The 27,078-nt window shown below is 58.4% G+C and overlaps 3 protein-coding genes across 5 annotated transcripts in view; all 3 read left to right on the top strand.

Annotated features, from left to right (window-relative positions):
• DIS3L2 (DIS3 like 3'-5' exoribonuclease 2) overlaps positions 1-16,056 on the top strand; it is a 201,515-nt gene extending 185,459 nt beyond the window's left edge. For 2 of the 3 annotated variants that reach the window (XM_062582955.1, XM_062582952.1), the window contains exons 15-21: positions 3,832-4,015; positions 5,682-5,768; positions 10,438-10,585; positions 10,892-11,022; positions 11,280-11,384; positions 12,198-12,299; positions 15,497-16,056. In XM_062582955.1, coding sequence (XP_062438939.1) covers positions 3,832-4,015; positions 5,682-5,768; positions 10,438-10,585; positions 10,892-11,022; positions 11,280-11,384; positions 12,198-12,299; positions 15,497-15,595 — 856 coding nt within the window. In that variant the 3' untranslated portion in view covers positions 15,596-16,056. The remainder of the gene's footprint in view (positions 1-3,831; positions 4,016-5,681; positions 5,769-10,437; positions 10,586-10,891; positions 11,023-11,279; positions 11,385-12,197; positions 12,300-15,496) is intronic. The other variant, XM_062582954.1, reaches the window with a different exon arrangement.
• Positions 16,057-18,191: 2,135 nt separating this feature from the next.
• LOC134144255 (intestinal-type alkaline phosphatase-like) lies at positions 18,192-22,465 on the top strand. The gene is made up of 11 exons (XM_062583040.1): positions 18,192-18,264; positions 18,976-19,092; positions 19,977-20,092; positions 20,167-20,341; positions 20,464-20,636; positions 20,819-20,953; positions 21,037-21,109; positions 21,274-21,412; positions 21,517-21,725; positions 21,863-21,979; positions 22,179-22,465. Exons 1-11 carry the CDS (start codon positions 18,192-18,194, stop codon positions 22,463-22,465), a joined length of 1,614 nt encoding a protein of 537 aa, XP_062439024.1.
• Positions 22,466-23,331: 866 nt separating this feature from the next.
• LOC134144254 (intestinal-type alkaline phosphatase-like) lies at positions 23,332-26,394 on the top strand. The gene is made up of 11 exons (XM_062583039.1): positions 23,332-23,401; positions 23,761-23,877; positions 24,009-24,124; positions 24,283-24,457; positions 24,576-24,748; positions 24,841-24,975; positions 25,073-25,145; positions 25,247-25,381; positions 25,533-25,724; positions 25,926-26,039; positions 26,120-26,394. Exons 1-11 carry the CDS (start codon positions 23,332-23,334, stop codon positions 26,392-26,394), a joined length of 1,575 nt encoding a protein of 524 aa, XP_062439023.1.
• Positions 26,395-27,078: the final 684 nt, after the last annotated feature.

Raw genomic sequence — 27,078 nt, 5'->3', positions numbered from 1 at the left:
AGCCGCAGAGTAGCGCTTGCCGAGTTGAAACCCCAGCGAGGACGCTAGCTCAAAGTGCAGCGCGTGGCAGCTGTCTTTTAAAATGGGCTAGTAATAACATGAGAGTATCCTGAGTTCAAGTGCTCAGTGGGGCTTCCGGCAACATGTCCCGGCGCGGGACGGCAGCAGGGGAGGCCACCCGGGGAGGGTGAGAAGGCAGCAGCTTTGCCGTGCTCTGCTGCTCCGGAGCAGCCGAAACTGCTGACCTCACCCAGAGTTTGAGCCCTGGGCTCGTTGTCCCGAGTCTCTCGTGTCCTGTGCAAAGTCTCGGTGTGAGCCCCACGGGGGAGTATGGTTTTCTTTCTAGATGCAGTTAGACCTCTCCATGAAGCTGTTCTTCGCAAACCTCTGCCTCCCGCCTTGTGTCCTGAGGGAGCTGAACCACAGACCCCCTTTCTCTGCGTAACTCCGGGTGCAGGTGCCAGCTTGTTTGCTGTCCCAGCCCATTGCCTCAGACCCTGTCAGATGCTCTCACATGCTCTGGATTAACCTAGCTGTGACCATTGCCTTTTGAAAGCTGCCATGCAGGGGGGTGTTTTCTTCTCCCTGGGGCCTAAATCTTGGGGAATGACGTTTAAAATGAATGTATGTAGGAGTTAGCACAGAACAACCCCATCTTGTTCCTCCCTTTTGCGCTTGCAGCACAGCGGTGACTGTCTGAGCTGCTCAAATGGGCTGCGTTTGGGGAGTAGCTCTGTGACTCCTGTGGGATTAGGGGCTGGGAAGGGCCCTCCATCTCCGCAGGGCTTTTCAGCATTGACCCCCAAGGTATTGCAGTGTTCGTGGATCACTGTTGTTCATTAACCTGAGCTGATATGAACCGACTCCATCAGGGTCCTGGGGCTTCTCTTTCCACCTGGATACATGGTGTCCCAACTTCGTCTGTGTTATCTGCTCCTTAGAAGCACAAGACAAAAGTGGTGTTGCCCCGAAGCCGTGTGCTTGGGCTGAGGGTGCAGCTCTGCTACAGAGCTGCTCGGGACAGCAACCGTCTCTTTTGCCCCAGTGGTTTCCTCTGGAAGCTGGTCTGGAAGGAGAACAACGGCTGGAGCAGTCAGCTTTTGGAGGGTTTCTCCACGGCAGGGCAATGCGCTGAAACCCGTTTGTTTTGGGCAACATTTGAAGCTTGGGTTTGGGTGTGGAGAGTGAAACAAGTAGCTTCTGAGCTCTGAGTATCTGGGGTCATATCCTGCACTCTGTCATGGCTGTAAAGCTCCTCATAAGATTTTCCTGCCTGTGTTGCCAATCCATCCATGTGCCAGACACCTCTCTTTGGTGTGGGGTGAGCTGGTGCTCCCTCCAGGTGTGGACCTGTAAAAGTGGAAGACAATGTGATTTTGCAGAGAGGTGTGGGAAGTGCGCGTAGGTTTTTTTCAGGTGTAAAAACACCCCTGGCGGGAGTGCTCTCAGGCACGGGCATGCTGTCTGCAATATCAGAACAAGAATACCCCCAGGAAAATTCAGATTGGGGGAAAATCCAACCCTCCCCCCTCCCACTGGCAAAAGAAAATGTAGAATTTAATAATCTGGTGGAAATTGCTTCCAGCGCAAAGAGTTGCTGGAGATGCAAGCGCAGGACCTCACGCTCTTGCGAGCAGCAGGAACGAGATGAATCGCAGGGGCAGCCTAAACGCTCAGTGACAGCGTTTGTCTCTAGGACGTGAGATAAACACGCTCACCTGTGGCAAAGGGGAAATACTGTTCGTGGACGTACTTGCTGTGTTTTCCTTAAAAGGGTTTTATAACCCACTCTGAAGGTCCTGATCCCTGCCCTGTTTCAAGGGAGGCGGAGGAGCTCGGTGGCTGCCCTTCGCCTACGCGTGCATCTGCGTAGCCAGGGCTCGCGCTGGAAACGTCTCCCTTTATCTTTGCACCAAGACCAAAGGAGAGGCGCTGCCTTTCGCAGCCTGCCCGTTGCTGCGTCCTACCGTGAGCTGGCTGGGCGAGAGCTGGAGCTTTCCCCGCCACCACCCGGTCCGGGAGATGGGACCCGCTGGGCGCCGTTTGGAGCTCTGCATCTCCGACGCTGGGTGTCCCAGGGCAGAGGCAGCCTGGGTGCCCGGCGCCCTTGGGCCGTGCTGTCCTGCAGCCCCCGGTGCCGGGGGCCGTAGAGGGACTGATGTTGCCATCTGCTGGCTTAGCCGCACAGGAGCAGCGAGCTCTGCGCTCAGCCTTTGGGAAACGGGCTGTCGTGAGCGCGCACGGACCCGGCCGCGTTCCCGCCGCCCTCGCCGCGGCCGTGCTGGGCCGCAGGCGCGTACCGCACCCTGCTCGCTGATCCACTCGTCTTCTAGTAGCATCCGCTGTTCGGCGGGTGTCGTAGGTGGCAGGATCGGTGGCCCGTTCCTGTCCCCTCTTCGGCTGCCCCGTTCCTCGCGCCTTTCCCCGCGCTGCCTCCGTGACGGTGTCCGTCCCGCCTTTCCCGCAGGTTTGAAGCGCTGACCTCTTTGGGGCAATACAGCCCCTGCCCTGGGAGCCTCCCTGAAGCTCTTCTTGATAACACTCCTTCCTCATAAAGATGAACATTTCCACTGCTGATTATGACTGTCATGTGCTTATTCCTCCTCTGGGCTTGTCTTTAATTATTTCCTTTCTCTTTTGAGTTCTTGGCAAGCATTCCACGGCTGGGAATGCATCACTGCCATAGCAAGTACCTCGGGAACGTGGGGCCCTGCTCATCTCCCCGGCCAATCCGCCCGCTGACGGCCGTAGTGAGAGCTGCAGATTCCTGGTCTCCGTCCCAGGTGCCCCCGGCCAACCCCTAAAATTGCCACTTTCCACACAGGAGCGGTGGGGCTGTGCCAGCGTAATTGGTGGCAGCTTGCTCCGGCATCGCTTGGAGCATGAGGTTACCTTTGTAACTCTATTATCTTTCTTGGCAATTAGCGCTAGTTAGGAGCCATGGGGAATACCTGCAGCAAGTAGCAGGAAGCCCAGTTAAGTGCATCTCGCTGCCTATCTAAGCCCGGTTAAACAGGTCTCCTGTGACACAGCCCTACAGCTGGTAGCATAACTCATAGTGCTCCAAAGATGATTTCTAGCATGGAGATTGCTTTTCTTTGCAGATAGCCTGGGAGCTTTCCGTTCAAAGGCTGTATGTTTAGAGGAGGAGGAAGAGTGCTCACCCCAGGCTGGGTTAGCCCAGCAGTCTCCGCGCAGCACAGCAGACTACAGGGGTGAGAAGCCGTGGAGAGTCCTGGCAGCACCGCGATCCCAGAGGCAGCCCCACGGCGAGCCAAGTCGCTCGCCTTGCCTTGCCTTGCCGGGGGCCGCTCTGCATTTTGCGCTTGGAGGAAGCCAGCGCAAAGGCAGGGCTGTGCTGCTGGGCCTGACCACACATGTCGATCTCAGGATGGGGGAGCAAGTGAGACATTGTTTTCTCTGGCCCGGGAAGACAGCGGTGCGTGTTTGTTTTCCGTGCTATCTTTTGCACAGTGTTTGTTATGCTTGTCGAGCATTTCAGGAGATAAAATGACCTAAAAGGAGATTATTTTATCCTAAATTAAGCTGTCAGTTTATCCTTGACTTCTGCCCGGCTGCACTGGTAGGATGGCCTTCTCCAAGTCCATGGAGATACCTCAGCTAGAGAATAAGATTTGGGGCAAAGGGGAGCTGTGGCAGTCTCAGGTCCAGTCTTCTTTTATAACAGCAGCTTGAGGCTCCCTCCTGCGTAGTACTAGTTCCCATCACTACGTACTGGCAGGACTGGCCATTAGTGAATGCATCGCTTTGCTTCTCAGGGCACACCTCGCTCTGACTGGGGGGGGCCGGGGGCGTTTTTCTCTGCTGCAGGTTGGTGGAAGAGTTCATGCTGCTCGCGAACATGGCTGTGGCCCATCAGATCTACCGCTCCTTCCCCGAGCAGGCCCTGCTGCGCCGCCACCCGCCGCCCCAGAGCAAGCTGCTCAATGACCTCGTGGAGTTCTGCGACCAAGTTGGCCTTGACATCGACTTCAGCAGCGCGGGGGCCCTGCACGTGAGTGCGCCGGGGATGTGGGGGTGAAGGGCGAGCAGTGATGTGCTCACAGCAGCGTTGGATTTATTCCCTGCCCGATATCCCCTGCTCTTTCTCGGGTGAGGTCTGGGGGCAGCCGCAGAGGTAGGGAATGGTGGTGGTGAAGGAGCAGTCTGTCTCCCTCTAAGCTTTTATACTGATGTGGGGCACAGAGTGAACATGATCCCTGAGTCAGCACAGAAGCTTTCAAGACTCAGAAGAGTGAAACTCTTCCCTCCCTTCTTAGCCTCTTAGGCAGAAAGAGCAGGACGACTTGTAAGGCTTGCAGGAGCCAGGTCCTCCAGACTGGAAGGGCCATTTGTTGGCTGTGCAGAAGCAGAGGGATACTCCTCAGGGCTTGTAAAACCATTGGACTTTCAAGGCACACGTGTGAGGGGTAGTGGAGAGGCTGCCATCTCTCCAACCCCTGCAGAACAGGTGGGAGAAAACTGCTGCTAAAGAAAGGGAAGGAAAGAGAGAACCTAAAAGCCAGGCAGGGCCTTTGCGGCTTTCAGGACAAAGAGCAGCAGTGCAGTCACCTCAGCCTCTGCCCAGGCAGGGCCCACAGGTAGTCCATACCAAAATGAAGCACCTTCCTTACCAGCACTTGACCACCAGCACTGGGCAAGGATAGTCCAGCCAGTTCTGGCCAGCTGTAATGTGCAAGAAACTTAGAGCAGGGTCTGGGAGACCTTGCAGGTGACCCAAGTTACTGCTCTTCCTGCGAAGCTGGGCAAGAGGAAGCATGTCCTAGGGCAGGGTGCTCCCTGGACACCCAGATTTTCTTTCCCTGCCTTTGCAGGAGGTCTTTGGCCAGTCACTTGCCCTGTACCACAGGAAGAGCAGCCCTGAAGGAGCTGTTTCTGTCTGAGCTGCTGAAGCTCTCAGGGAGGGAAGGGTGCAGAATAGGGAGTGGAAAAGGCTAGAGAGTAGTGCTGGGAAAGGTCAGACGCAGCCAGTGCAGGAGGTATCGAACCGATCCTCTGCTGAGTGTGTCCCAACACTGAACTCAAGCTGAACAGCACAGGTTCCAGGATTTTCTTTCCCCACTGCCACTGGACTGTGGATAATCCTCTGTTAATCCTATCCCCGCTGGCCTCCCTCACACTGCTCCACCAGCTGGGACTGCTTTCCCTGCTTGCTGGCTGGGCTGAGGCTAAGTCAGCAGATGCAGGACTGTGCACTCAGCTTCTCTTCTGCACTTTGAACTCTCTCATCTCTTCCTTACTGCTAGCCCCAGGCAGTGACCTCTCATATCTGCATCTCCCTAGAGTCCTGTTAGTCCATGCACTGAAGCTCTCGTTAGCTGGACAGGAGCCAGGCACAGGACAGGAAGAGGGCTTATGGGTGCCTCTACATGCTGCATGTCTAGGGACAGAGCCAGCAGTCTCTGTGCCCTGTGCTCTTGCTGCATTTGACCCTAGGAGGTGGGTCAGTGCTTGGCAGTGCTGTGTGTGCAATCTTGCCAGGGTGAGCTGGCTGCTGCAGCCAGAACACAGCTCCACACGCACTTTCTACACTTTTCAAGGGGATTTGCAGGGAAAAAGAGCAATTTGCTCTGACAGGCTGCCTATTTGTCCCAGTAAGGTCTGTCTGGGTCCCCTGGCCAGCACTGCTTGCCAACAATGAAATCTCTTTTCTCTTACAGAAAAGCTTAAATGAAACATTTGGTACTGACAGGTACTCTGCAGCCAGGAAAGAAGTGCTGACCAACATGTTCTCTAGGCCCATGCAGGTAAGGGTGGCGCTGTGCTGTCAGATGTGTCTGGTTGTAGCTACCTACTGTGACTCCCTCTTCACCCATGGACTCGCTCTGCATTACTGTAACTGGTTGTTACATAAAGGGAGGGTGAATGGACACTGACCATGGTGTTGTGGGGCTCCCAGCAGCTCCCACCCAGTATTTCAACCCCATAATGAATTACCCGTGCAGCAGAACTTTGCTGGATGAGCCTTCCCATCCCACTGCTATAAATACCAGGTGGGGTGTTTCACAATTGAAGTTGTGTACAGGATATGTTGGCAGACTCACAGGGACCCAGCCTGCTCCACAAGTAGCTGGTGACAAACTCCAGGGCTCTTGTTCTTGCCAGCTCCTCAAGGCATGGTATCCAAACTGGCTTCCTGTGCAAAGATGGAATAAGGAGTCAGGATGATGCAGGGTTGTTCAGGTCATAAAGCACAGTCTGGCCCTCAAGCTCATGCTCTTACAAACAGGGATGCTCTGGAAACCCTTAGTTTCCCTCTAGGCCAAGAGACCTTCTGTGAAAGTCTCTGTGATGAAGTCTTGTTGTGCTGCTCACGCTGATTGCTGAGCTTGGTGCATCTGCAGCTCAGAAAACTTGTTTGGGTGCTTATCAACATCAAAAAAAGTTTTAATGAAACATCTGTGTTCCTGCATTTGCATTGGGGCACAACACAGCCTCTTCTGAGGGAAGTCCTACCCCACAGGGAGAAGGAGCATGTTCCTGAAATGGTCTCTCTGCTGTGACCTGCTTATCGCTGCAGGAATGAATTATCTTCCTAACATCGCTCATTTGACTGTCACTCTTCTAATTAGCTCATTTACTCCCTTTACTCATTAGCAGTTGCCTGAAGTCCTGCTGTACTTTCGTGGCTTAATGCTTGCAAGTGGATTTGGGGACAGAAGCCATGTGGTAAAATGTGTTCAGTTCAGTAGTGCTGCTTCCCAAAGAGCAGGCAGCATTCTCTGGAGTGGGCTGTGTTGCCCCGTGTAATGATTCTGTGTCCTGCTTTGGCTTGCCCTGGTCCCTTTTGTTTCCTCTTCCTTTTCTGAAGGAAGGTGCTGACAGGTGAATGCAGTGGTGACATACCATCATCAGAAGGTCAAGGTGCTCTTGTGTTCAAGTGTGCTGTGCTGAAGCAGTCCACTCCTGCCTGGCCAACCTGCTGTCTGTGTACACTCATCATTGCAACCTTTGGACATAATGGGCCCGGTTTACCACTGAGCCCTTGTTGGCCCTGCAGGCCAGCCTGTCTCTAGGTGGCAAGTGACGTTTCCTTCAACATTTCCTGCAGGATAATGCTGATATGTGCGATGGGATACTCCTGTTGTTGAGAGTGGTGTGTGAACCAGAAGTTGTTGAAATCCATCTTGATCCTAGGATGAGCTTATGTAATTGGCCATTAGCTGAATCACTGCTTAGCTTGTAAATGAAGTTTCAGACTTGGCCAAAGACACCAGCCAGGTGAACGCACACGCCCTCTCACCTGTAGGGTCATTTTCCAATGTGATCCAGCACACACATGCAGTAGTGTGTCTATATGACCTACAATTTATCTGGAAGGATCGCAGAGCTGCTGGAGTGCGAGACATCACAGTTGTTCCCTGCACTGTCTGTCCCCTGATCACACTCACTGCATGCCGGGCCAGCAAGTGACTGTCCACAACTTGCCAAAATCCTGAGCAGTTTAAATTCCCACCATTGTTCCTATTCCCACCGTTGTTCCTACTGCTAAATGCCAAGGACGGGTAGTGCAAACCCCTGTCAGTGCCCCTAGGAAAGGACAGAGAGCTACCAAGTGGAAAGAGCTTTCCCTGAGAGGACGACTTTTTACTGTCTGCCACTGGTCCCAGTACAGACAGAGCAGATGGAAGAATCACCCCCGTCCTGCCCATCTGCCCGGGTGTTGTGGTCAGAGCACAGATCTGAGCTCTGGCAGCTGCAGAGCAAGGCCACGCACCAGGCTCCATGCCGGTGTCGAGGGCTGGGCTGTCGCTCTGACAGATGGTGTCGAGAGACTGTCTAGGCCCAGGGCGCTGCAGAATGACCCACATCTCTGCGCACATCTCAGGTCCCAGTTATAAAGCTCGTGTTTCAAGAGCAAGTTTGCAGACAAATCAGCCAAAACAAGCTGCCCTTAGCCGTGCTCACACCAAGTGACCATCTTCCATTTTTGCTACATATTGGTGGTCAAGACATCAAGCCTCTTGGAGGAGGAAGGGGCTGGAGAGCAACTGGTAGAGCTACTGGTAATGCGTGTCTGCAGAAGCGCCTGGATTGCTATGCCAGGAGTTTCGTAACAGATGAAGGAGCAGTGACATACCATTTTTCAGGGGCTCAGTCACTCGGGGATTCAGTCTGTCTGTAAGAGCAAAGTTGCCCCTGGTTAGCTGGGGCTAATTTATTTACAGGTTCCTTGCAGTTTTCCCAGGGATTGCAGCAGTCAGACCGTGAGGATTTGACACCACTTGTCAATTGAAGCTGTTAATGAGAAAACATGTGCTTTACATCAGGCTCATGTCACTGGTGCAATCATGGCAGTGAGGGCAGGTATCAGACAGGTGTCAGACTGGACTCCTTGCATTATGTAACCTTGCCACAGCCCAAGAAGTATTTTTGCAATGATAACCAAGCTGTTCACAACCTTTGTGAGGGTCAAGAGCTGCCAACAGGGCATCAGAAAGGGTCCTGGACTCAAAAGCCGCTAAGTTTGGTCAGCACATCCATCCAGAAGAAGTTGCCCAGACAACAGCAAGCAGCATGGGACTTTTGACATGTTGGTAACTTGAAAGATGAGGGGTTGCCTTATGCTTCTGGACATAGAGGAAGGTATGAGCCCTTCCGTGTGGCTTTCTCTTCTAGGGGACTTTGATCTAAGCTAACTTTGCATCGTCAGACTTGCACGCTCTGCCATCAAGCCTGAATGCCCCTCTCTACCTGCCTGCCACTGCAGGGATCTTCCTTCACTAGCAAGGCATCCTTCTGCCCAGGAGCTTGGCTTAGGTACCCATAAACACCCCTGTGATGTTATACTTTCTGTTAAGCACAAGGCACTCATCTTCTCCTGCACCAGACTCCAAAGCAAGAAAGCCCAGTGCGGGGAGCTCGGTATATCTCCCTGCACAACCGCACAGAGCCTTGTTCAGTGGAAGCTGAGCTAATTGAGTGGAGATCATGCTTTGTGGAGTCCATCAGAAATAATTTAGTTCTGGGTTGTGGAAATTGGCAGCCGTCAGAGCTCCTATCCCAGATCTTGGGTCTCACAATAAGGCTGGGACCAGTGCTGCTTTTTTTAACCTGCTCTGTTTACTTGCCCGGATCAGTACGTTGCTGCTCAGCAGGAGCTGGCTGTGCCGCTGGGCTGGAGAGCGGAGGAGACAGCTGCCCAAACCGTGGATCCCAGGACAGCTCTGTAATCAGAGCCAGCTACTCCTGTTGTTTTTAAATCTTTTGCTCTTATTTTAAAACGGGTTCATTCAATCGCCACTGCGCCGTGACCCCACGGCAACCCCCCTGACCTGCCCACCCTCCCCTCCCCTGCCCGCCTGGGCTCTGGCCGTTTTGTTTTCTCAGCCCTGAGGGCTGGTGTTTCACAGATGTAAAAATAAAAGCTGGAACATGTGTGATAACAGGGGTGGCGCAGCCAAGCGAGGTTCCCGTTGAAGAGGCTGCTGGGAAGTGCGGGGCTGGTACGGGCCGGATGTTGATGTAGCTGGGTTGTCCAGCCACTCGGCTTCTCAGCTGCCGTTGCGGAAGGAGGCAGCGGGGATCACAGCGGGGCTGGCTCCTCCTCAGAGGCGAGCCGGGGAGCCGGCTCCTCCTGGCTGCCGGTGCTCTCCAAAGGAGGGACAAGGGGTGCGCAGAGCCTGCGGCCTCGCTCAGGATCAAAAAGGAGCCCGGCGCGGGGGCTGCTTTGGGAGCCTGCTTGTCAGGAGAGCGTTTGTCATTGTGGGCATGGGACAGGCTGGACTCTCCCCCTCCCGTCTGCTCCTCTGCACGGGGTGTTTGCGTAGCAAATGGCCCCAAAACCAAAAGCAGGTTTAAGAGGCTGCTTAAACCCAAGCGTGATGTGAAAGTCAGTGCAGTCCTTGGGGCCACCGGAGCAAGCTCTGCCCAGGTACTGGGCACTGCGAGGGGAGCACTGGATATGCAGATCGAATGGCAGCTTGGCAGCCAGGAGCTCCCTGCAAACGGCTTCACCCGCTTCCCTGTTTACCTGGCTCCTGCAGCACTTGCCTTATGTCTATGCAGGCTGAATGGGGCAGTGGGTGAAGGACCATCAGCTGCTTGGCTTGGAGCAACTGGGATCCCCTGTTAGCCCATGTTGCAGACACAGATCCCTGCAGGCTTGTGCAGAGACCTGCTACCATCCCTCCATCTTGCTCTTCCAGAAAGGTATGGCAGAAGAGCTCAGCTGGGGGCATAAGGGTGAGCACACTTGATGTGCCATCAGCAAGGTAGGGCCAGCATCTCTTAGGGCAGAGGGAGAGAGGCCCTGCTGGGCAAGATTCATGCCATGGCTTGGGATAGGAAGACAAGTTCTCCCCAGCACTGTAAAACCCTACTGGGTCTCGCTGCCCAGCAGAGCAACTGCATGCGAGGATCCAGGAAGGTTTGGATCCATGCTCACACCCTTCCCTTGCTTCTCACCACATTCAGATGGCTCTGTACTTCTGCACTGGAGTCCTGGAGGATGAGACTCTCTTCCGCCACTATGCCCTCAACGTGCCCTTCTACACGCACTTCACCTCACCTATCCGCCGCTACGCGGATATCATCGTGCACCGACTCCTCTCTGCCTCGCTTGGTGAGTGCTGTGGGGCCACTCTGCACCATTTGTCCAGCACCCAGCACTGTGTGACAGCTCTGGGGACAGTGAGGGGAAGAGGCAGCTCTATCTGGCACCAGCAGGACACCTGTGTTCTTGCCATGCCCACCACGGGTACAGGATGCTTGAAGTCTGCTTCCCACATGGGCAGCACCTTGGCATAGTGGTGCCTTTGACCTGGCAGGGGGACAGGGGAGAGCTGGGCATCCAGGTCCAGGCTCCTGTGGGGCACCTCTGGAGTGAGAAGGAGGATGGGCCCTTCACTACTGCTTGTATCCCTCTCAGGTACCAGCTGCCCCATCAAGATGGAGAAGGACGCCATCCAGCAACAGGCAGACCACTGCAACGACCGGAAGATGGCCTCCAAGAGGGTGCAGGAGCTCAGTGCTGACCTCTTCTTTGCCATCTTCGTCAGAGTAAGAGCTGCGAATTCCCCAGAGTATCTCTGGGTTTCCTCATGAAGGCCCAGACTAGACCATCACAGGGCAACAGCCCGTGAGGCTTCTTGGCTTCCCAGCTGGGCCTGGGAAAGGCAAACAGAGAGGGCACCCAGCCACCATCACCAGCGTAGTTCCAGGGAGCCGGGGACATCGGTATAGTGCAGAGATAGGGCTCTCCATGGGAATGGCTTGATGTGGGGTGCTGCTGTAGTGACAGCACTGTCTCTTGGCAGGAGTGTGGTCCTCTGGAGTCAGAGGCCATGGTGATGGGTGTCCTGAACGAGGCCTTTGACGTTCTGGTGCTGAAGTTTGGAGTGCAGAAGCGCATTTACTGCAATGTAAGTGTCTCACCCTAACTGCTTGCCTCACGTGCCATCGCTGCCTCCCTGGAGATGGCTGCAGCAAAATCGGCAACAGCCTGGCTTGTCAGCAGGCAGGGAATGTCCTGGTGCTCTTCTGGGTGAGACCCACTGCCTCAGAGTTGCTCCTGAGCCAGACCAGCCAGAGGGGTGGGAACCAAGGGACAGACTGAGGGTGCTTCAGCCTCTGGGAACAGCATCCAGACAGAAACACCTCTGGTGGCTCTGCCTGGTGTTTCCCCAACCTGCCACCGGCAGAGCGCGGGGAGCCGGAGAGATCTGGAGCAGCTTAGTCTCTGCGACCGGGTTCTCTCCACTATGTTTTGTGAGTTATCTAGTCTAGGTAAAAAGAAATAAAGGCAAGTTTGTGGGGACAGAGATCAACACAGATCTAAAGCAAAGAAAGGGAATGAAGCTGATTTTCATTTCATTTAATCGCACAGTGTATCTAGGGCCATGACAGCTCTATTGTAGGCCAGTATCTGCAGTTAGTGACAGCATCTTCTTTTAATAACCTGGTTATACAGCTGGCAATGACATCTTTAAACGGGACATATAGTGGGATGTACGGGCAGTTTGTGTATCACAGGAGCCCCTGATTTACATGTTCAGCTCAGACTCACAGGCTGCTGCACCCTGGCTACTACAGAGCTTCAGAAGACTTTATACAGGGTGCTGGGCAAAAGCAACGTCACTCTCATCTGCAATCAAAGTTGGGCAGAGTGGGTGGAGGGATGCAGGGAAGGGGGTGCCAGGGGCACAGGCTGTTCCCAACACACTCCCTGCCCGCAGGCACTGCCCTTGCTGGGCTTCCAGTTCCAGAAGGTGGGGAGGAAGCCAGAGCTGACACTCATGTGGGAGCCTGAGAGGCCGGAGCAGGAGCCTGTGTCCCAGGTAAGGACACGGGACGGGCTCACAGCACTGGGGGCAGGGGTGGGGGCTGCGTCCCACACCTGGATCCCATGCTCTCTACAAGGCCAGATCCGGGAGGCCTGATCACGTCCCAGGCTGTGGGGTCCGGCTTCCTCTCCCCGGCAAGCCTGGCCTTGGCTTTTCCTCTCCCAGCAGGGCTTACACCCATCTCTGCTCCATCCCATGGTTGGCCTCTCTCTGCCTGACCTCTCAGTGGCCTTCAGACTCTGCCTTACCTGCTGTGTGCACTGCCTCCCAATTTAGTTTCCCTCATGAATTTAATTAACATGCTGTTTACTTCCCTCTTCCAGACTATCAATTAAGATGTTAAATAAGATCAGACCTAAGGCGGCTCCTGTCTACACCCTTCCACCTATTCTGGCATTTCTTTCCCCGCCTTGGTGGCATGGCCCTTCCATCCATGTGACAGAGCCCAGGCCCAATTAGGAGGAATTTTTTAAGTCAAACTTCCTGAGTTGCAGTGTCAAATGGTTTAACATCATCTAGATATCTCTCTCCTGTGTCCCTTTCATCTATTAACTTGGTAACTCAGTCAGAGGGAGCAATCACATTTGTCTGGCTTGATTAAGTGGTGCCTCATTGATGGCTTTTGTCTGGTGTTGCTGTAAAATCACAGCTATGTTGATTACTGGTGATCTCTGCCTGGTGCCTGCGGGGACAGGAGGTTTCAGTCGAAACCACTCCCTGCACGGATCCATGCTCTGGGTGGCTCTGGGTTTGAACACCATCTCCTGTGCCCAGCAAAACCCGTCCTTGCTTCTAGTTATGGTTGTAGACCAGCCCGTACAGAGCCAGGTGTCAGCTCTGACCAGACCCGCAGGCTTTCCATGCAGGGCCAGATGAAAGGGACTCCTGATACAGGGCTAAGCTAACTCCTCCAGCTGATCTGACGCATGTCCTGGGAAATTCCATCCTTTCCAAAGGAGATCCAAAGGGGGTCAGAGTCAGCAGAGCTCATCAGCTATGGAGGGCCTTTCTGCAGGATTGGCCTCCCTTTGGAGCTGAGCTTTCCTTTCTAATCTTGCTTGGCTCAGGGAAGCCCCCTGGACTTATCCTGAAGCAGCTTTGGTTCTTCCTTTCCTGCAGGAGCTGGTATCACATACACTCTAGCAGGGACCTACATGAAAAATAATGCCCCAGCATGAGCAGGACCCATTTTGGTTAAGTAAACATTTGGCAATGGAGGAAACTCCTCCATGAATCCTCCACACCTCCTAAGAAAACACTGGAGCCCTCTCCTGGGAGCATGCTCTGAGCTGTCCTCCAAACCAGCAGATCCCTGAGTCAATAAATGTCCGACTCCAGGACCAGCCAGACCCTCTGAGAGTTGTGCTGAATCAGCAAGAAATGTTACTCTGACATTGCGTGGTGCAGAGCACCCCTTATCCCCACCTGGCCCCCGCACTTGGCATCTGCTTCCCAGTTCAGCTGAATCCATCCAGCAGTGGGAACATCTGGGAAGGCTGTTTGTGGAAAGCCATGCAGCATGCCAAGGTCTGGGCTGGCCAGCACTGCTGCAGAGAGGTGTGCCCTGCCCCACACATTACCCCCCCACCCCGTCCCTCCCCAGCTCCAGGATGTCGTCAGGACATTAGCAATCATTACTCAGGACTTGAATATGAAGTGGATCTTAAGAGTCAACTGGTCTGATGTGGGATCAGGCAATTCCATGGCAGTTCAGTGAAAGGATGAGGCAGGATCCCTGCAGGAGACCTGTGGTGAAGGCATGGTCCCCACTGGATGCCCCCAGACATGGGGGGCTGCCCCAAGGCCACAGCCCCTGTGCACATGCTGGGGCAGACAGGGTCCTGGTTCAGTTCAAAATGCCCAACCTGGCGGCTATCTCGGGAGCTGTCTGCGGAAGGGTTCCCCTCTAGCTTGCTTGTTACTGTCCACTTTGGTACATTTAAGTCTCAATGAGATTATCCTGCTCTGAATGGTTCATCTGGAATGGCAGGGGCTAGATGAGCTGGGAGGAGCTGGGTGACTAGGTTGCCCTGGGTGGCTCCACACCAGCTCCTCCTTCAATACAGCCCTGAGCAGATGGCCCCACTGGAGTGCCACTGCAGAGCAGGACTTGGGGATATGGTCCTGGATAGCACAGATATCAAGAAAAGAGGCTGATCTTGCAAATGTTAAGCTATGGTTCTGCGGCGGTCAGCATGGCTTATTCGTAGCCACATACCTGCCAGAGTTTGGGATGTAAATGAGCAGGTGCTCCCGAAGGGAGTGGTGACACTGCTGAGACGAACTGGGCTGGCTGGGGTGCGGCTGCTGCTTTTTCCCTCTCTGGATGGAGATAATCCTATGACCTCTGCAGAAGGGGCTGCAAGCAGCCCCTTCTTGATGTCCCAGCCAGCCCATTAACTGTTGTGAGTAGATCTGATCGATGCTTTTGGTTTCTAATCTGCACAATTGCATGCATAGATTGATTCAGAGGCCAGGAGAGGCAGTGGCAGGCAGCAGTGCATTCCTGAGCAGGGGGAATTGATTTTCTGGAGTCTTTATTCCCTTGTGTCTCATCCAATATGCTCCCTGCCTAGGTCCCTTCTCGCTATACAGTCAAGAGAGGTCATTACCTCATTGTGGGGATGCTGAGAAAATGCCTAAGATCATTTGGAAAACCCTTGTCACTGCTGCTCTCCCTTGGCACTTTGCCAAGTTACTTTATTAAATTATGTTCTGCATTTTCTGGATGGAAGTGAGATGGGCTTTAGGGGAGACTTGCACCTAAAGCCAAGGACGCAATCACCCATACTCCTTCTGTGACCATGCACAGAACAAGATCAGGGGCCTGATCGGGCTGGTGTAAGTGTGGATGTAGTTTGTGAGGCTCATTTCAGTCGATTTGGGTTCCCTGGTCAGATTGGTGGCACAGGCCAGGCATGGCTGGATCTGTCCTGCGATGTCACCCTTGAAGATGCTGTACAGGCAAACAGGGGCCACAGTGGTGCAGACCTGCTCTGGCCCCAGCCCTATGAGCACCCTCCGTCTCAACAGAGCTGTTTTAAGCTGTCCTGCCCCCTCGCCCCGGTCCTTGGGGGATGTTGCAGCAGAGGCAACAAAAGCCAGCGTGGCTCTAACCAAGCCCTGGGTTGGTGGCAGCCCACCTGAGAAACCCCCTCCTCTCTCTCTCTCGCTCTTTGCTTCCACTGAAGGTGATCACCATTTTCACGCTGGTGGAGGTTGTGCTGAAGTCGGATGGTGTCCCGCTCAAGTACAGCGCCGTGATCAAGAGACCGGGCTCAGAGAAGTGAGTGCGTCTGGCCTCCACTTGCTCCCTGCTGCCAACAGTTTGCAACCAACCAGGCCTTACACGCCGCAGTGACACCCATGGGGGACGGAGAGGACTGACAAAGAGTTCAGGGGTTTGATTTTTAAACCAATGTCATTTTATTTCTGGTTTGGATTTTAACTCAGCTTGTCAGACTGGGGGCAGGGCTCAGGGCCTGAACCTCCCCCCGGACAGAGCATTTCTACTCTCAGATATTTTTAGCTTTATGGTTTTTTGGTTCTTTTGCTTTTTAAGGCAATGGGTGAGAATCCCTTGCCACCTTGGGTGCCTGTGGTGAGGGCTGAGCGAGAACAGAGAAGGGTTGCTACGCTTTATGCTCGGCTCCACGTTCCTGGATGAGCTGACGTCGGAGGAGGCCGAGGGGCCGTGCAAGAGGGTTTCGTGCTGGGTTATGTATCATGTAATAAAAGCCAGGTCAGCAGCCGTGTGGGGGACTGCGTGCAGGTTTTATTTTGTCTCATCCACATTCTCCAGCCAGAAATCAGAGCAATAACTCATGTCCCGGGCAGCCCTGCACCTTCCCCTCCTTGCCGCTGCCCAGGCGGTTGTGAAATCCAGGCCGCGTCGCCCGCCTCCCCCCAGCCCTGTATTTGCTAGGCTGGAGGGTGACTGGTGTTTGTGTGTGTGTTGGGGGGGGGGGATCAGGTAGAGGTGTGCTCCTGACTCGTGCTCCAGCGGCTAATCCCTTAGTCTGATCCTTCACTAGGAGCCTCTGGGTGTCTGCTGCAGCCACTCACACCCCGGCCTCCAGCCTGATCCCGCTCAGGGACCCTCCTGCCGGAGCTGCACTCTGCCTGCTGTGGAGAGGGCCTGTTCTGGCATTCGTGCACAGATCGTCCTGGGACACTGAAAAACACAAGCCACGTCCTCGCTTCTCTCTTCCACTCAAGAGAGCAAGTGTCCAGCCCCCTCACCTGGGACCATTCCCTACTGCCTGTCCCTGTGTCCTCTGTCAGCTCTGTCCCATGCCAGAGCTCATGCCCAGCTGTCACCAGAGCTGATGCTCACCATGGTCAGGGGCTGGCACTGGGCTGCAGGATGGGCACATGGGTAAGAGGAGACCAAGTCCTTCCCAACAAGCAAGAACTCTTTGACTCCCTTCAATTTTTCGCTTTCTTCCTGCCTCAAGGACCTCCTGGCAGATGTCCATGCCAGCTTGGCCTGTGTTTAAGGCAGCCTGGAAACATGGTGGTGTGGAGCAGGCTGGGCTCTCCTTCTGTGGAGGTGAGGATCCAGCTGCTTTCAGGGTGCTCAAGGCAGCCTGGTGAGCCATAGTCATGTCCGGTGGGGCTGACCCTTCACAGATTGCTTAGCTCTGCTGTCAGGATATCCCTGGAGACAAAGCACTCGCTGCCTTGCTTCATCATCCCTGCAGGGCCAAGCAATTGTGCGCGAGGCCTGAGGAGGGATTGACTTCTGGCATCAGAGGGTGGATCCGTCATGCCAGGCAGGGAGAGGAACCCAGGGGGGCTGCTTCACTCTGGCTTGTTCATGGTGACAAATGTGGCCTCAGCATGGATGCATCTGAATGCTGCCCTTTGCAGCAGTGGGGAACTGCCCAAACCAGACTGCCCTGCTCAGGAACAGGTTTTTGGACCTGTGATGGATCAGGGCTATCTACAACACATTCCCTGAGAGCTGGTGACCTGGAAAAGCTCTCGTGATCACTGGCAGTCTCCGTGGCTTGTGCTGCTGACAGTGTCCTTCCAGGTGACCTTTAGCAATCACATGTGGCTCCATGTTCCATGGCCCCGCATTCCTGTGCTCTGGCTGTGTTCAGCATGGGATGTCACCTCTCAAACTTCACACAATGGAGAAGATCAAACCAGCATGTTCTTCCATGGGTTTGCTGCTATTTACCTGGCTTTGGTGAACCAGAACTCTTTCCCCGTGCCCCATAGCAGGTATTTCCCAGTGTGGGATGAGAGCTGGTACCCTGATTGCTCCCAGGAGAGGGCATGTTGCTGCCCCAAGGTGCCCTCTGGCAGGGAGCAGTGAGAGGGGCATGTTCTGGGCTGCCTGTAACTGTGTTCCCTGGGAGAGGGCACCTGAGGACATGGATAATCAAGGTGAGAGGTCTTCCTCCTGCCTGTCAGCCCAGTGTCCTCCCTCCTTGGGGCTGTGCATTTGTCTCTCCAGGGAAACAAGTCAAATCGAGCCCAGTCCAACTCCCAGGCTTAGCGTATCTACAGCAAGAGCACTTTGCCCTGCACCCTCCCTTCCTCCCCAGGGCTTCCTGCAGACGGCAGCCTGGCCAGCATGAGAGCCGGGGGACCTTGGGACCCCCCAAACAGCCTTAGAGGCCCTGCCTGCTCCAGGGACAGGCTGCAGGTCCTTCAGCCCTTAGTGTGTGTGTTGGGGGGGGATGGTCCCAGGGAGGGCTGCGGACACTGGGAGGGTCCTGGGCAGGGCTGGGAGACAGTCCGTGAATGTTATCAGCCGGTCGTCTCGCCTGCAGCGGGGCTCAGCCCTCTGTCGGGACAGGGAAGGGCCATAAAGGGCTGCCCCCCGCCCGTGGACACAGGCAGCATTCAGGGAGGGATCCCAGGGCAGGCAGCATGGAGCAGCCGCTCTCCCCGGGGAGCCTCCTCCTCCTCTGCCTCCTCGCCCAGCTCTCCACCGCGGCCTCAGGTGAGAGCTCAAATGGGGACCGTGGGGGGCTAGCGGGTGGGAGCCCTGGGCAGGAAGATGCCGGAGCTGCTACTGCTTCCCTAGGGCACCCTGTCGCCTCCCCAGCGGGCTGATCTCCAGCGGGATGGGACTATCCTGCTCCATGGTGGGGACTTAGCCCTGGGCACCCAGTGAGAACAAACCCTCCTGGCTGTGTCAAAAGCTTCAAGGTGGTTTGGGACCCCAGCCTCTGAGGGGGTTTGTCTCAGCCCTGACTGAGCCATGCCCTGACCCTGGCCATCCCCAGCCCTGCAGCCCCCTCACGTCTCCAGCAGTGCCACTAGCCATGTTGTTTTGGATGAAGCAATCAACAGCCATGGCCAGCCATGGTTTCCATACCTAGCACACTTGCTGCATGAGCCTGACACTTGGGTGTCCAGTGCCCTCAGCAGAGAGGTGTGAGGCACTTCACAACCAGACCATGCCTCAGTTTCCCCCTCTGCAGATGGATGCAGGACAATAGTGGGATTGCCAAAAGCCTGACTGATCCCCAAATGGCTCCTGGTGCCTTTGAGGCCCCTAGAGAATGGGACTTGGGCTAAATTTGCTGGAGTAGAGATGCCACCTTGGTCTGCCAAGGAGATTTTCCCCTGATGACCCTCAGGATACCCATGGCTGTGCCCCTGGCATTGGGCACAGCCCCAACACCTGCATCCCCCTGCTCACCTCCAGGCACTGAGAAGACACCAGACTACTGGAATGAAGGGGCCAGAAGGAGGCTAGAGTTGGCCCTTGCGTTGCAGCCTGTGACACGGCGAGCCAAAAACATCATTCTCTTCATGGGCGATGGTGAGTCCCCAGGATCAGGGATGTGAGGTGTCTCAGGGACCTTCCTGGTGCCCAGCTAAGAGCCAACACACAGAGCCAGCCCAGAGACGGGCCCTAGCCAGGCGTTTCCACAGCTGTGACCCATGGCATGGTCCCAAACTCATCACCCAAGCCTATGCCTCAGTTTCCCCGATGGCTTGCTGGGCAGCTTGCTTTTACAAGGGATTCCCAGTGCAGCAAGGGGTGTGTTGGTCCCTGGGGGTGCTCAAGGAGGCTGGAGCATCTCTGAGCCTTGGGGAAGGAAAGGGGGAGGGGGAATCTGACTCATTCTCTAGCTCCCTCAGGGCCTGTTCTCTGCGAATAGGGCTATTCCCCAGCCAACACCTCTTTCTCTTTCCCCTCCCCCTTTCCCTTGGCTGTTCCAGTCTTTGAGTCTTGACCTCAGACAGGGCCTTGGTGCCTGGGGCCTTTGCTCAGCCCTTCTTGGAGTGTGGTAGCTCAGAGCTGCAGGGGTGGTGACACCAGGACACTGGGTGCTGGGTCAGCCCAACTCTGTCTTGCTGGACAGGGACATGGGTCCCTGTCAGGCCCTTTGGCTCACAGGCATGGCAGTGGCCAAGGCCATTCAGCACCTCTAGGTATCAGCAGGAAAGCAGAAGCAGAGAGAGGACAAACCTGTGCCCTGAAGTAGCTGGCAAGAGGATGGGGCTGGTGCCCTGGAGCCTGAGGGATGGGGACATTTCCCCAACAGTGTCCCATGGTGGAACAAGAAGGGCACAGCTTGGCCTGGGGTGGTCCTGTTGAAAGGTTCCCTCCTGCCCCTTGTGGGGTCCCCTGCTGGCTCTGGGCAAGGTTGGGCCCCGATCCTGGCCCTTTGCTGCCCCACAGCTCTGCTGTGCCTACAGGCATGGGGCTACCCACAGTCTCTGCAGCTCGGATCTACCAGGGACAGCTGGCTGGTGGCTCGGGTGAGGACAGTATCCTGGCCATGGAGACCTTCCCCCACGTGGCTCTGGCCAAGGTAAGTGGGGCAGTGCTGGTGGCAGTGCCCGTGCTGCTCACTGTTCAAAGCCCTCACCTTCTACTGGTTTGCAGACCTACACCATCGACCGGCAGGTGCCCGACAGTGCTGGCACAGGCACTGCCTACCTGTGTGGGGTGAAGACCAATGCCAAGACCCTGGGGCTGAGCGGAGCAGCTGTCTACGGCAAATGCCACACCACTTTCGGCAACGAGGTGGACTCCATCCTGCACCGGGCCAGGCTGGCAGGTACGGACAGTGAGGTGTCCCAATTGGAGAGCCCAGCCCAGCATGAAAGGGACATCTCCTGCCTTGGTGGGCCATATGGGCTTCCCATCCAGCCTGACTGTAAACCCTGACCCGTGTTGCAGGCAAGTCCGTGGGCATCGTGACAACTACACGAGTGCAGCATGCATCCCCTGGGGCCACCTACGCCCACTCAGTCAGCCGGAGCTGGTATGCTGATGCCAACATGCCCAAAGAGGCCCTGCGGGAGGGCTGCAAGGACATCGCCTACCAGCTGGTGCACAACACGGACATCAATGTGAGCCAGGGAGCTGGCACCTCATGGCATGGCAAGGCTGGGCCACCACCCCCTCCCCCAGGGGACAGGGGTGACCGAGGGACATGTGAAGGGCATCTATTGAGCTACACAGCTGAAACTCCTTGGTGCTGGGACCTCCAAGTGGTGGCAGTGTGGGTCACAGCTCTCTGGTCCCCTGTCAGGTGATCCTGGGCGGTGGGCGGAAGTACATGACCCCCAAGCAGACCCCAGACCCCGAGTATCCGGACGACCCAGCGCAGAATGGCATCAGGAAAGATGGCCTCGATCTAATCGCCGAGTGGCTCAGCTCCAAGGAGGTACCTGAACCAGGGTGGAGGGGAGCCGGTGCTGGGCAGCGCAGGGTAGGTGTGACCATTGGCACAGTGTCTGTTCTCACTAGCAGGGTGCACACTACGTCTGGGACAAGAAAGGCCTAGATGCGGTTGAGGATGACTCTGTGAGCCACCTCATGGGTAAGAGCATCACTGCCAGCATCATGGGCAATGTCTCCTGTTCCTGCTCTGGGGATGCTGCTATGGCACAAAGCGAGGCCGGTGTGGACTCCACTGCAGGACACTAGCTGAAGCAGGTGCTGTGACATGCCACTCTACCACCATCCCCTGCTCCGCTCCTCCAGGCCTCTTTGAGCCCAAGGACATGAAGTATGAGCTGAACCGCAACACCTCTACAGACCCCTCCATCGTGGAGATGACGGAAAAGGCCATTCGCATCCTCCGCAGGAACCCTAATGGCTTCTTCCTCTTCGTGGAAGATGAGTAGCCCCAGGCAGCTTCAGCTGGGGGCAGAGAGGGTGGAATGTGGGTCCCAGGTGGTGGGTGGGAGTCCCCAGGGCCTGGTGCGGTAGGTGAGGCTGTGACAGCCATGTTGCCCATGCAGGTGGCAGGATTGACCATGGCCACCACAGCGGCCGGGCAAAACAGGCGCTGACAGAGACCATCATGCTGGACCAGGCCGTGGCGCGGGCAGACGAGCTCACAGACCCCTCCGACACCCTCACTGTGGTCACAGCCGATCACTCCCATGTCTTCAGCTTCGGGGGTGACACGATCCGTGGCAGCTCCATCTTTGGTGGGTCCTGGCAAGGGGTGGCGAGTCTCTCTGCTTTAGCACCTCCATTTTGCTTCCACTGGAGGCTAAGCCAGCCAAGCCAGGGTGCTGGGGAGAGGCACTGGGGGTGACTGTGCTTCTGCCCCACCTGGTGCCAGGACTGGCCCCCCAAAAAGCCAAAGACAAGCGAGCCTACACCAGCATCCTCTACGGCAACGGGCCTGGCTACAGCATCCGTGACGGGGGCCGCCCGGCTGCCAGCCTCCCCGCTGCAGGTAGGAGCCTGCTGGGGAGCGGAGGAGGGCATGGGATGATGGGGAGGCTGGGGGCAGCATCCTGTGGCCATGGCCACATGAGGTCTCAGTGCCACCGGGGCAGGAATCACCCCAAAGCCAGGTGGAAGGGAGCTACTCCCCCACAACAGGTTGGTGAGCATGCTGCCCCCTCAGCCCCATATTTCTTGCCTTCTTCCAGAGGACAAGGACTATCGGCAGCAGGCAGCTGTGCCCCTGGAGTCAGAGACCCACAGCGGCGAGGACGTGGTCGTGCTGGCCAAGGGCCCCATGGCGCACCTCTTCCACGGTGTGCAGGAGCAGCACTACATCGCCCATGTCCTGGCTTATGCCGCCTGCCTCGAGCCCTACACCACTGAGCCTGTCTGTGGGGAGTCCCGCAGGGCGTCCCACGGCTCCCGGTGCTTCTCGCAGCCCCTGCTTGTTCTTCTGGCCCTCTGCATGGCCTCCCACTTGGCAGGGGGCTGAAAGCCATGCTTCAACCCAGTTGTCCCCATCCCGATCTGCCATCTCAGTGGCCAGGTTTCCACTGTGGCCAGCCTCAGGAAATGCAATAAAACTCAGGTCACTCAACTTCATCTCCCCTCCAGAGGTTTGCAGCTGTGGCCACCTCTTAAGGAGCCATCCATGCCTCACTTTCCCCTGTTGGTCATGACTGATGGGCCCTGCCAGGATGCCACAACACTGCAGGCATCAGGATGAAGCAGGAAATGAACCAAGGGTGAGGAGATGTCCCCCCAACCTCAGTCCTGGATGTCAGGAGGCCTCCACTGCAGAATGGCTGGGGGAACTGGTAGGGCTTCGAGCTGTTGGGGTGCAGCCTGGCACAGGGATTGTCACCATCCTGGCAAAGGCTGAGCAGAGACTTTAGGTCCATGTGAGTGGATTTTGTGCTTGGAGAAACACGGGACAGAGAGCAGAGTTGCTTGACTCCTGATGCCCTCTCGGCCCCAGGTCCAACACTCAGCCCTGCCCGCTGTACTCCCCGGCACACACGACCCTGCTGCCTCCTCACCTGGCACTGCGGGACCATGTCCGGGGAGCTGAATGATCCCTGCCAGGTCTCTCACCCACTCTTGCATCTGTTTATAGCCCCAAATCCATCCACCCACCTCCCCAGGGCCACCAATCGGCCAGGTTGGCATAAAGGCGTCGGTAGCCCATCCCCACGGCCTTTGCACGGGCTGCCCAGCGTGACGCCAGGCTGTCAGGGAAAGGCCTGGCCCCTCCACACCCACCACGCACCCCTCTTATCCGAGTCCAAAGTTCCCCCCACTCCAGGCTCTGCTACCTCTGGAAGCTCTGCCGGCCGCGGCAGGTGCCCAGATACCACCATGCAGCGCCTGGCACCCTTCGCGCTCTGCCTGGGCATCTGGGCTGGGTTCAGCAGCGCCATCATCCCAGGCAGGAACGGGCCCAGGAAAGGGGGCACCTGGCAGGGCATGGGCTGCCCCTGGGGTGGGGCAGGGGGAAGCAGGGGCTGCGCAGCTCTGGGAGGGTTGATGGGTGCTATGGGACATCCCTGCTTTCCTGGGGACCTTGGGCTTGTTTCCCAAAGGGATTAAGGTTTTGGGGGCTGGGAGAGGGGATAAGAGGTGCCTGTAGCCTCCCCCCGTCCCCACCCCCACCATGGCTTTGGCCCCCATCCCGCTTGGTTCCTTGCTGCGTTTTCCCGTGGGCCGGATGGAGGCAGCAGGCCCGGGGATGCCCAGGGACGCGGGGTGCCCCGGGGAGCGGGTCTGAGGGAAGCCGCCCCTTCGCAGCGGAGGAGGAGAAGCCGTCCTTCTGGAACAGGCAGGCAGCCGAGGCCATCGAAGCCTCCTTCCAGCTCCAGCCCAGGCTGAGCCAAGCCAAAAACCTCATCCTCTTCCTCGGGGACGGTGAGTGCTGCCGGGCACCTCCCGGCAGGCACGGCCGATGCCCTGCGGAGCCGGGGCCGGGCGGCGCGGGGGTACGGGGGGGGGGGTGCCCAGTCCGGAGGGCGACGCGGGGTCTCTCTCTCCTCGCCCAGGCTTCGGGATCCCAACCATCACGGCCACCCGGATCCTAAAGGGGCAAATGCAGGGGGAGCTGGGCCCCGAGACACCCCTCGCCGTGGACGCGTTCCCCTACGTGGCGCTCTCCAAGGTAGATGCTCTCCGCCCCGGGCACGGCGGGGGCCGCGGGCGCAAGGCTTTGCCCCGTGGGGCACCCCGTTCGCCGGCAGAAGTGGGGTGTGTGTTGGGGGGGAGTGCATCCAGCGGCAGACTCCTCTGCTGAGCCGTGTCCCACCACCACCTTGGCAGACCTACAACGTGGACCGGCAGGTGCCCGACAGCGCGGGCACGGCCACCGCGTACCTCTGCGGCGTGAAGGGCAACTACGGGACGATAGGGCTGAGCGCGGCCGCCCGCTACTCGCAGTGCAACACCACGGCGGGCAACGAGGTGATCTCGGTGCTGGAGCGGGCCCGCAAAGCCGGTAACGGAGGGGTGGAGGGGTGGGGGATCACGGGGAGAAGGGGCCTCCCGCCGCCCCCACCGGCGTCGCCGGGGCCGGGGGCTCGGCGCGCAGCCTGATGGCGGGCGGCGGGCGGCAGGGAAGGCGGTGGGCATCGTGACGACCACGCGGGTGCAGCACGCCTCGCCCGCGGGCACCTACGCCCACGTGGTGAACCGCAACTGGTACGCCGACGCCAGCATGCCGGCGGCCGCCCTGAGCCAGGGCTGCAAGGACATCGCCTGGCAGCTCGTCCGCAACGTCGACATCAACGTGAGCCCCCCACCCCACGGCACGCCGCCGCCGCCGCCGCGCTCCTCGCCGCGGGACCCTCCCCGACGCCGGGCCGCTCTCCTCCCCACCAGGTGATCCTCGGGGGCGGCCGGCAGTACATGACGCCCGCGGGCACGCTGGACCCCGAGTACCCCAGCTACCCCAGCGCCAACGGCGTGCGCCAGGACGGGCTCAACCTCATCGACGAGTGGCTGAAGGGCAGGCAGGTGGGTGAGACGCAGCGGGGGGCACCGCTCCGGTGATGGCCGCCCCGGGGGGGGGGGGGCTCGGCGCCCGCTGACCCCCCCCAGGCTTTGCCCGCAGGACGCCCGCTATGCCTGGAACAGGACGGAGATGCTGGCGGCGGCCGCGAACCCCGAAGTGAATTACTTGATGGGTAACGACCCCCTCCGCCCCCCCACCCCGCCCCGGCCCTGGTGCCCACCCGGGCTCGGCCGCGTGGGTGAGCCCGGCCCCACTCCGTGTGTCCCCCCCCAGGGCTGTTCGAGCCCAACGACCTCAAGTACAACATGACGCACAACACCACCCTGGACCCCTCGCTCAGCGAGATGACGGAGGCGGCCATCAAGGTCCTGAGCAGGAACCCCAACGGCTTCTACCTCTTCGTGGAAGGTAAGTCAGGGCCGGCGCCGCCGGGGCGGGTGGGAGCCGGGGGACACGCGGGAGCAGGGCGGCCTCATCCCTCCCGGCACCCGCTGCTGGGAGGACTGGGCCCGGCGGCGGCGGGGGCGGCCCCCGGTCCACCGGCAGCGCCGGTCCGCAGGCGGCAGGATCGACCATGGCCACCACGACGGCGCGGCCCAGAAGGCGCTGACGGAGGCGGTGGAGTTCGACCGCGCCGTCGGGCGGGCGGGCGCCCTGGTGGACGAGGCCCAGACCCTCACCGTGGTCACCGCCGACCACTCGCACGTCTTCTCCTTCGGCGGCTACACGCTGCGCGGCAGCTCCATCTTCGGTAGGCGGCGGGCTCGGCCCGGGGGGGCACCGATTCCCTCCCCTCCCCAACCCCCGGGGAAGCTCCGTCTTGGCTCTCGCGCATCCTTTGAGCGATGCCGAGAGCGGGACGGGGGCTGGCGCTGGGCGCTGCCCGCCCGGGGGGGGCACGTTGGCTGTGCCAGGGGAGGCTTGGTCACCCCCCCCGGCGTCCCCTCCGCAGGCCTGGCCCCCAGCAAAGCCTCGGACCAGAAGAGCTACACGTCCATCCTGTACGGGAACGGGCCCGGCTATCCGGCGGCTCCGGGCCGGGACGACGTGAACGTCAGCACGGCCGGTGAGCGCACGGGGGCGGCGCGATGTGGCCGGGGGGGGGGCTGCGCCACCCTCCCCTCATCTCCCTTCTCCCCTCCCCAGAGCTGTTCGACTACCGGCAGCAGGCGGCCGTGCCCCTCACCTCCGAGACCCACGGCGGCGAGGACGTGGCCATCCTGGCCAAGGGCCCCATGGCGCACCTCTTCCACGGCGTGCAGGAGCAGACCTACGTGGCGCACGCCATGGCCTACGCCGCCTGCCTCGAGCCCTACGGCTCGTGCCGCCAGCGGGGCTCGGCCCCCCGCGCCCGCCCCGGCCCCCTGGCCCCGCTCGCGGCCCTTCTCCTCCTCTTCCTCCTGCTGCCCCTCTTCTCGTAGCCCCGCGGCCCCCGCGGACGCGGCGCCGGCGGCTCTTGGGGGCGGCGGGGGCCGCTCGCCACGCGCGGGGAGCTCGGCCTTTAATAAACGTGAGCCGTGACGGCGGGCAGCGGGGCGGACGCGGCGCCGCGCGGGCGCCCTGCGTGTCCAGCGCTTTATTGACCGGAAAAGCGCGGCGAAAAACACAGCGCGCAGCCAAGCGCCACCGCTCCCCGCGCGCCCGGCGTCGCCGAAGCCCGGCCGCGCCGTGCACGCCCCCGGCCGGAGGGCTGCTTGGGGGGCAGGACGGGGCCAGCACCGGGGTTTTCCCCGGGGAGGAGAAGCCGGGCAGAGGGCAGGGAGCACCGGGCGGCCCCGAGGAGTCTAGTACAGCTTTCCCTGCCCCAACCGGGGAGGGCCGGAGTGCTGAGCCCAGGGCTGTGCCGGATGTTTTGGGGCCTGGAGAAGGGTCTGGGATGGGTGGATGGAAAAGGGGGTGTCTGGAGGTGTCCTTCCTCTGCCCTGGTCCTCCGTGGGGACTCCAGGACGCAGCTGCGTCCGACACGATCCTTGGTTACCGGGTAGGAAGGGAGCGGGCAGGAGAGGACGGCTCTGGAGAGGAGCTGGCACCAACCCCGGGTGTCTCCCTCTGCCTCCCTCCAGCCTCTCTCCGTCACCCGGGGGTGCCCCTTTGCCCGTAAAGCA

Source organism: Rhea pennata, chromosome 9, assembly GCF_028389875.1.
Source record: "Rhea pennata isolate bPtePen1 chromosome 9, bPtePen1.pri, whole genome shotgun sequence".
Taxonomy (NCBI): Eukaryota; Metazoa; Chordata; class Aves; order Rheiformes; family Rheidae; genus Rhea; species Rhea pennata.
The sequence above is the reverse complement of the archived record's forward strand: the minus strand, read 5'-3'. Positions and strand labels throughout refer to the sequence as shown.

What these genes read in the sequence shown, in the direction of transcription:
- LOC134144255 (XM_062583040.1), top strand. Translation starts at nt 18,192, where the DNA reads ATGGAGCAGCCGCTCTCCCCGGGGAGCCTCCTCCTCCTCTGCCTCCTC. An exon ending in TGCACAACACGGACATCAAT is followed by an intron (nt 20,637 to 20,818) that starts GTGAGCCAGGGA and finishes GTCCCCTGTCAG; the next exon opens with GTGATCCTGGGCGGTGGGCG. An exon ending in CTCTGTGAGCCACCTCATGG is followed by an intron (nt 21,110 to 21,273) that starts GTAAGAGCATCA and finishes CCGCTCCTCCAG; the next exon opens with GCCTCTTTGAGCCCAAGGAC.
- LOC134144254 (XM_062583039.1), top strand. Translation starts at nt 23,332, where the DNA reads ATGCAGCGCCTGGCACCCTTCGCGCTCTGCCTGGGCATCTGGGCTGGG. An exon ending in TCCGCAACGTCGACATCAAC is followed by an intron (nt 24,749 to 24,840) that starts GTGAGCCCCCCA and finishes CCTCCCCACCAG; the next exon opens with GTGATCCTCGGGGGCGGCCG. An exon ending in GCGCGGCAGCTCCATCTTCG is followed by an intron (nt 25,725 to 25,925) that starts GTAGGCGGCGGG and finishes TCCCCTCCGCAG; the next exon opens with GCCTGGCCCCCAGCAAAGCC.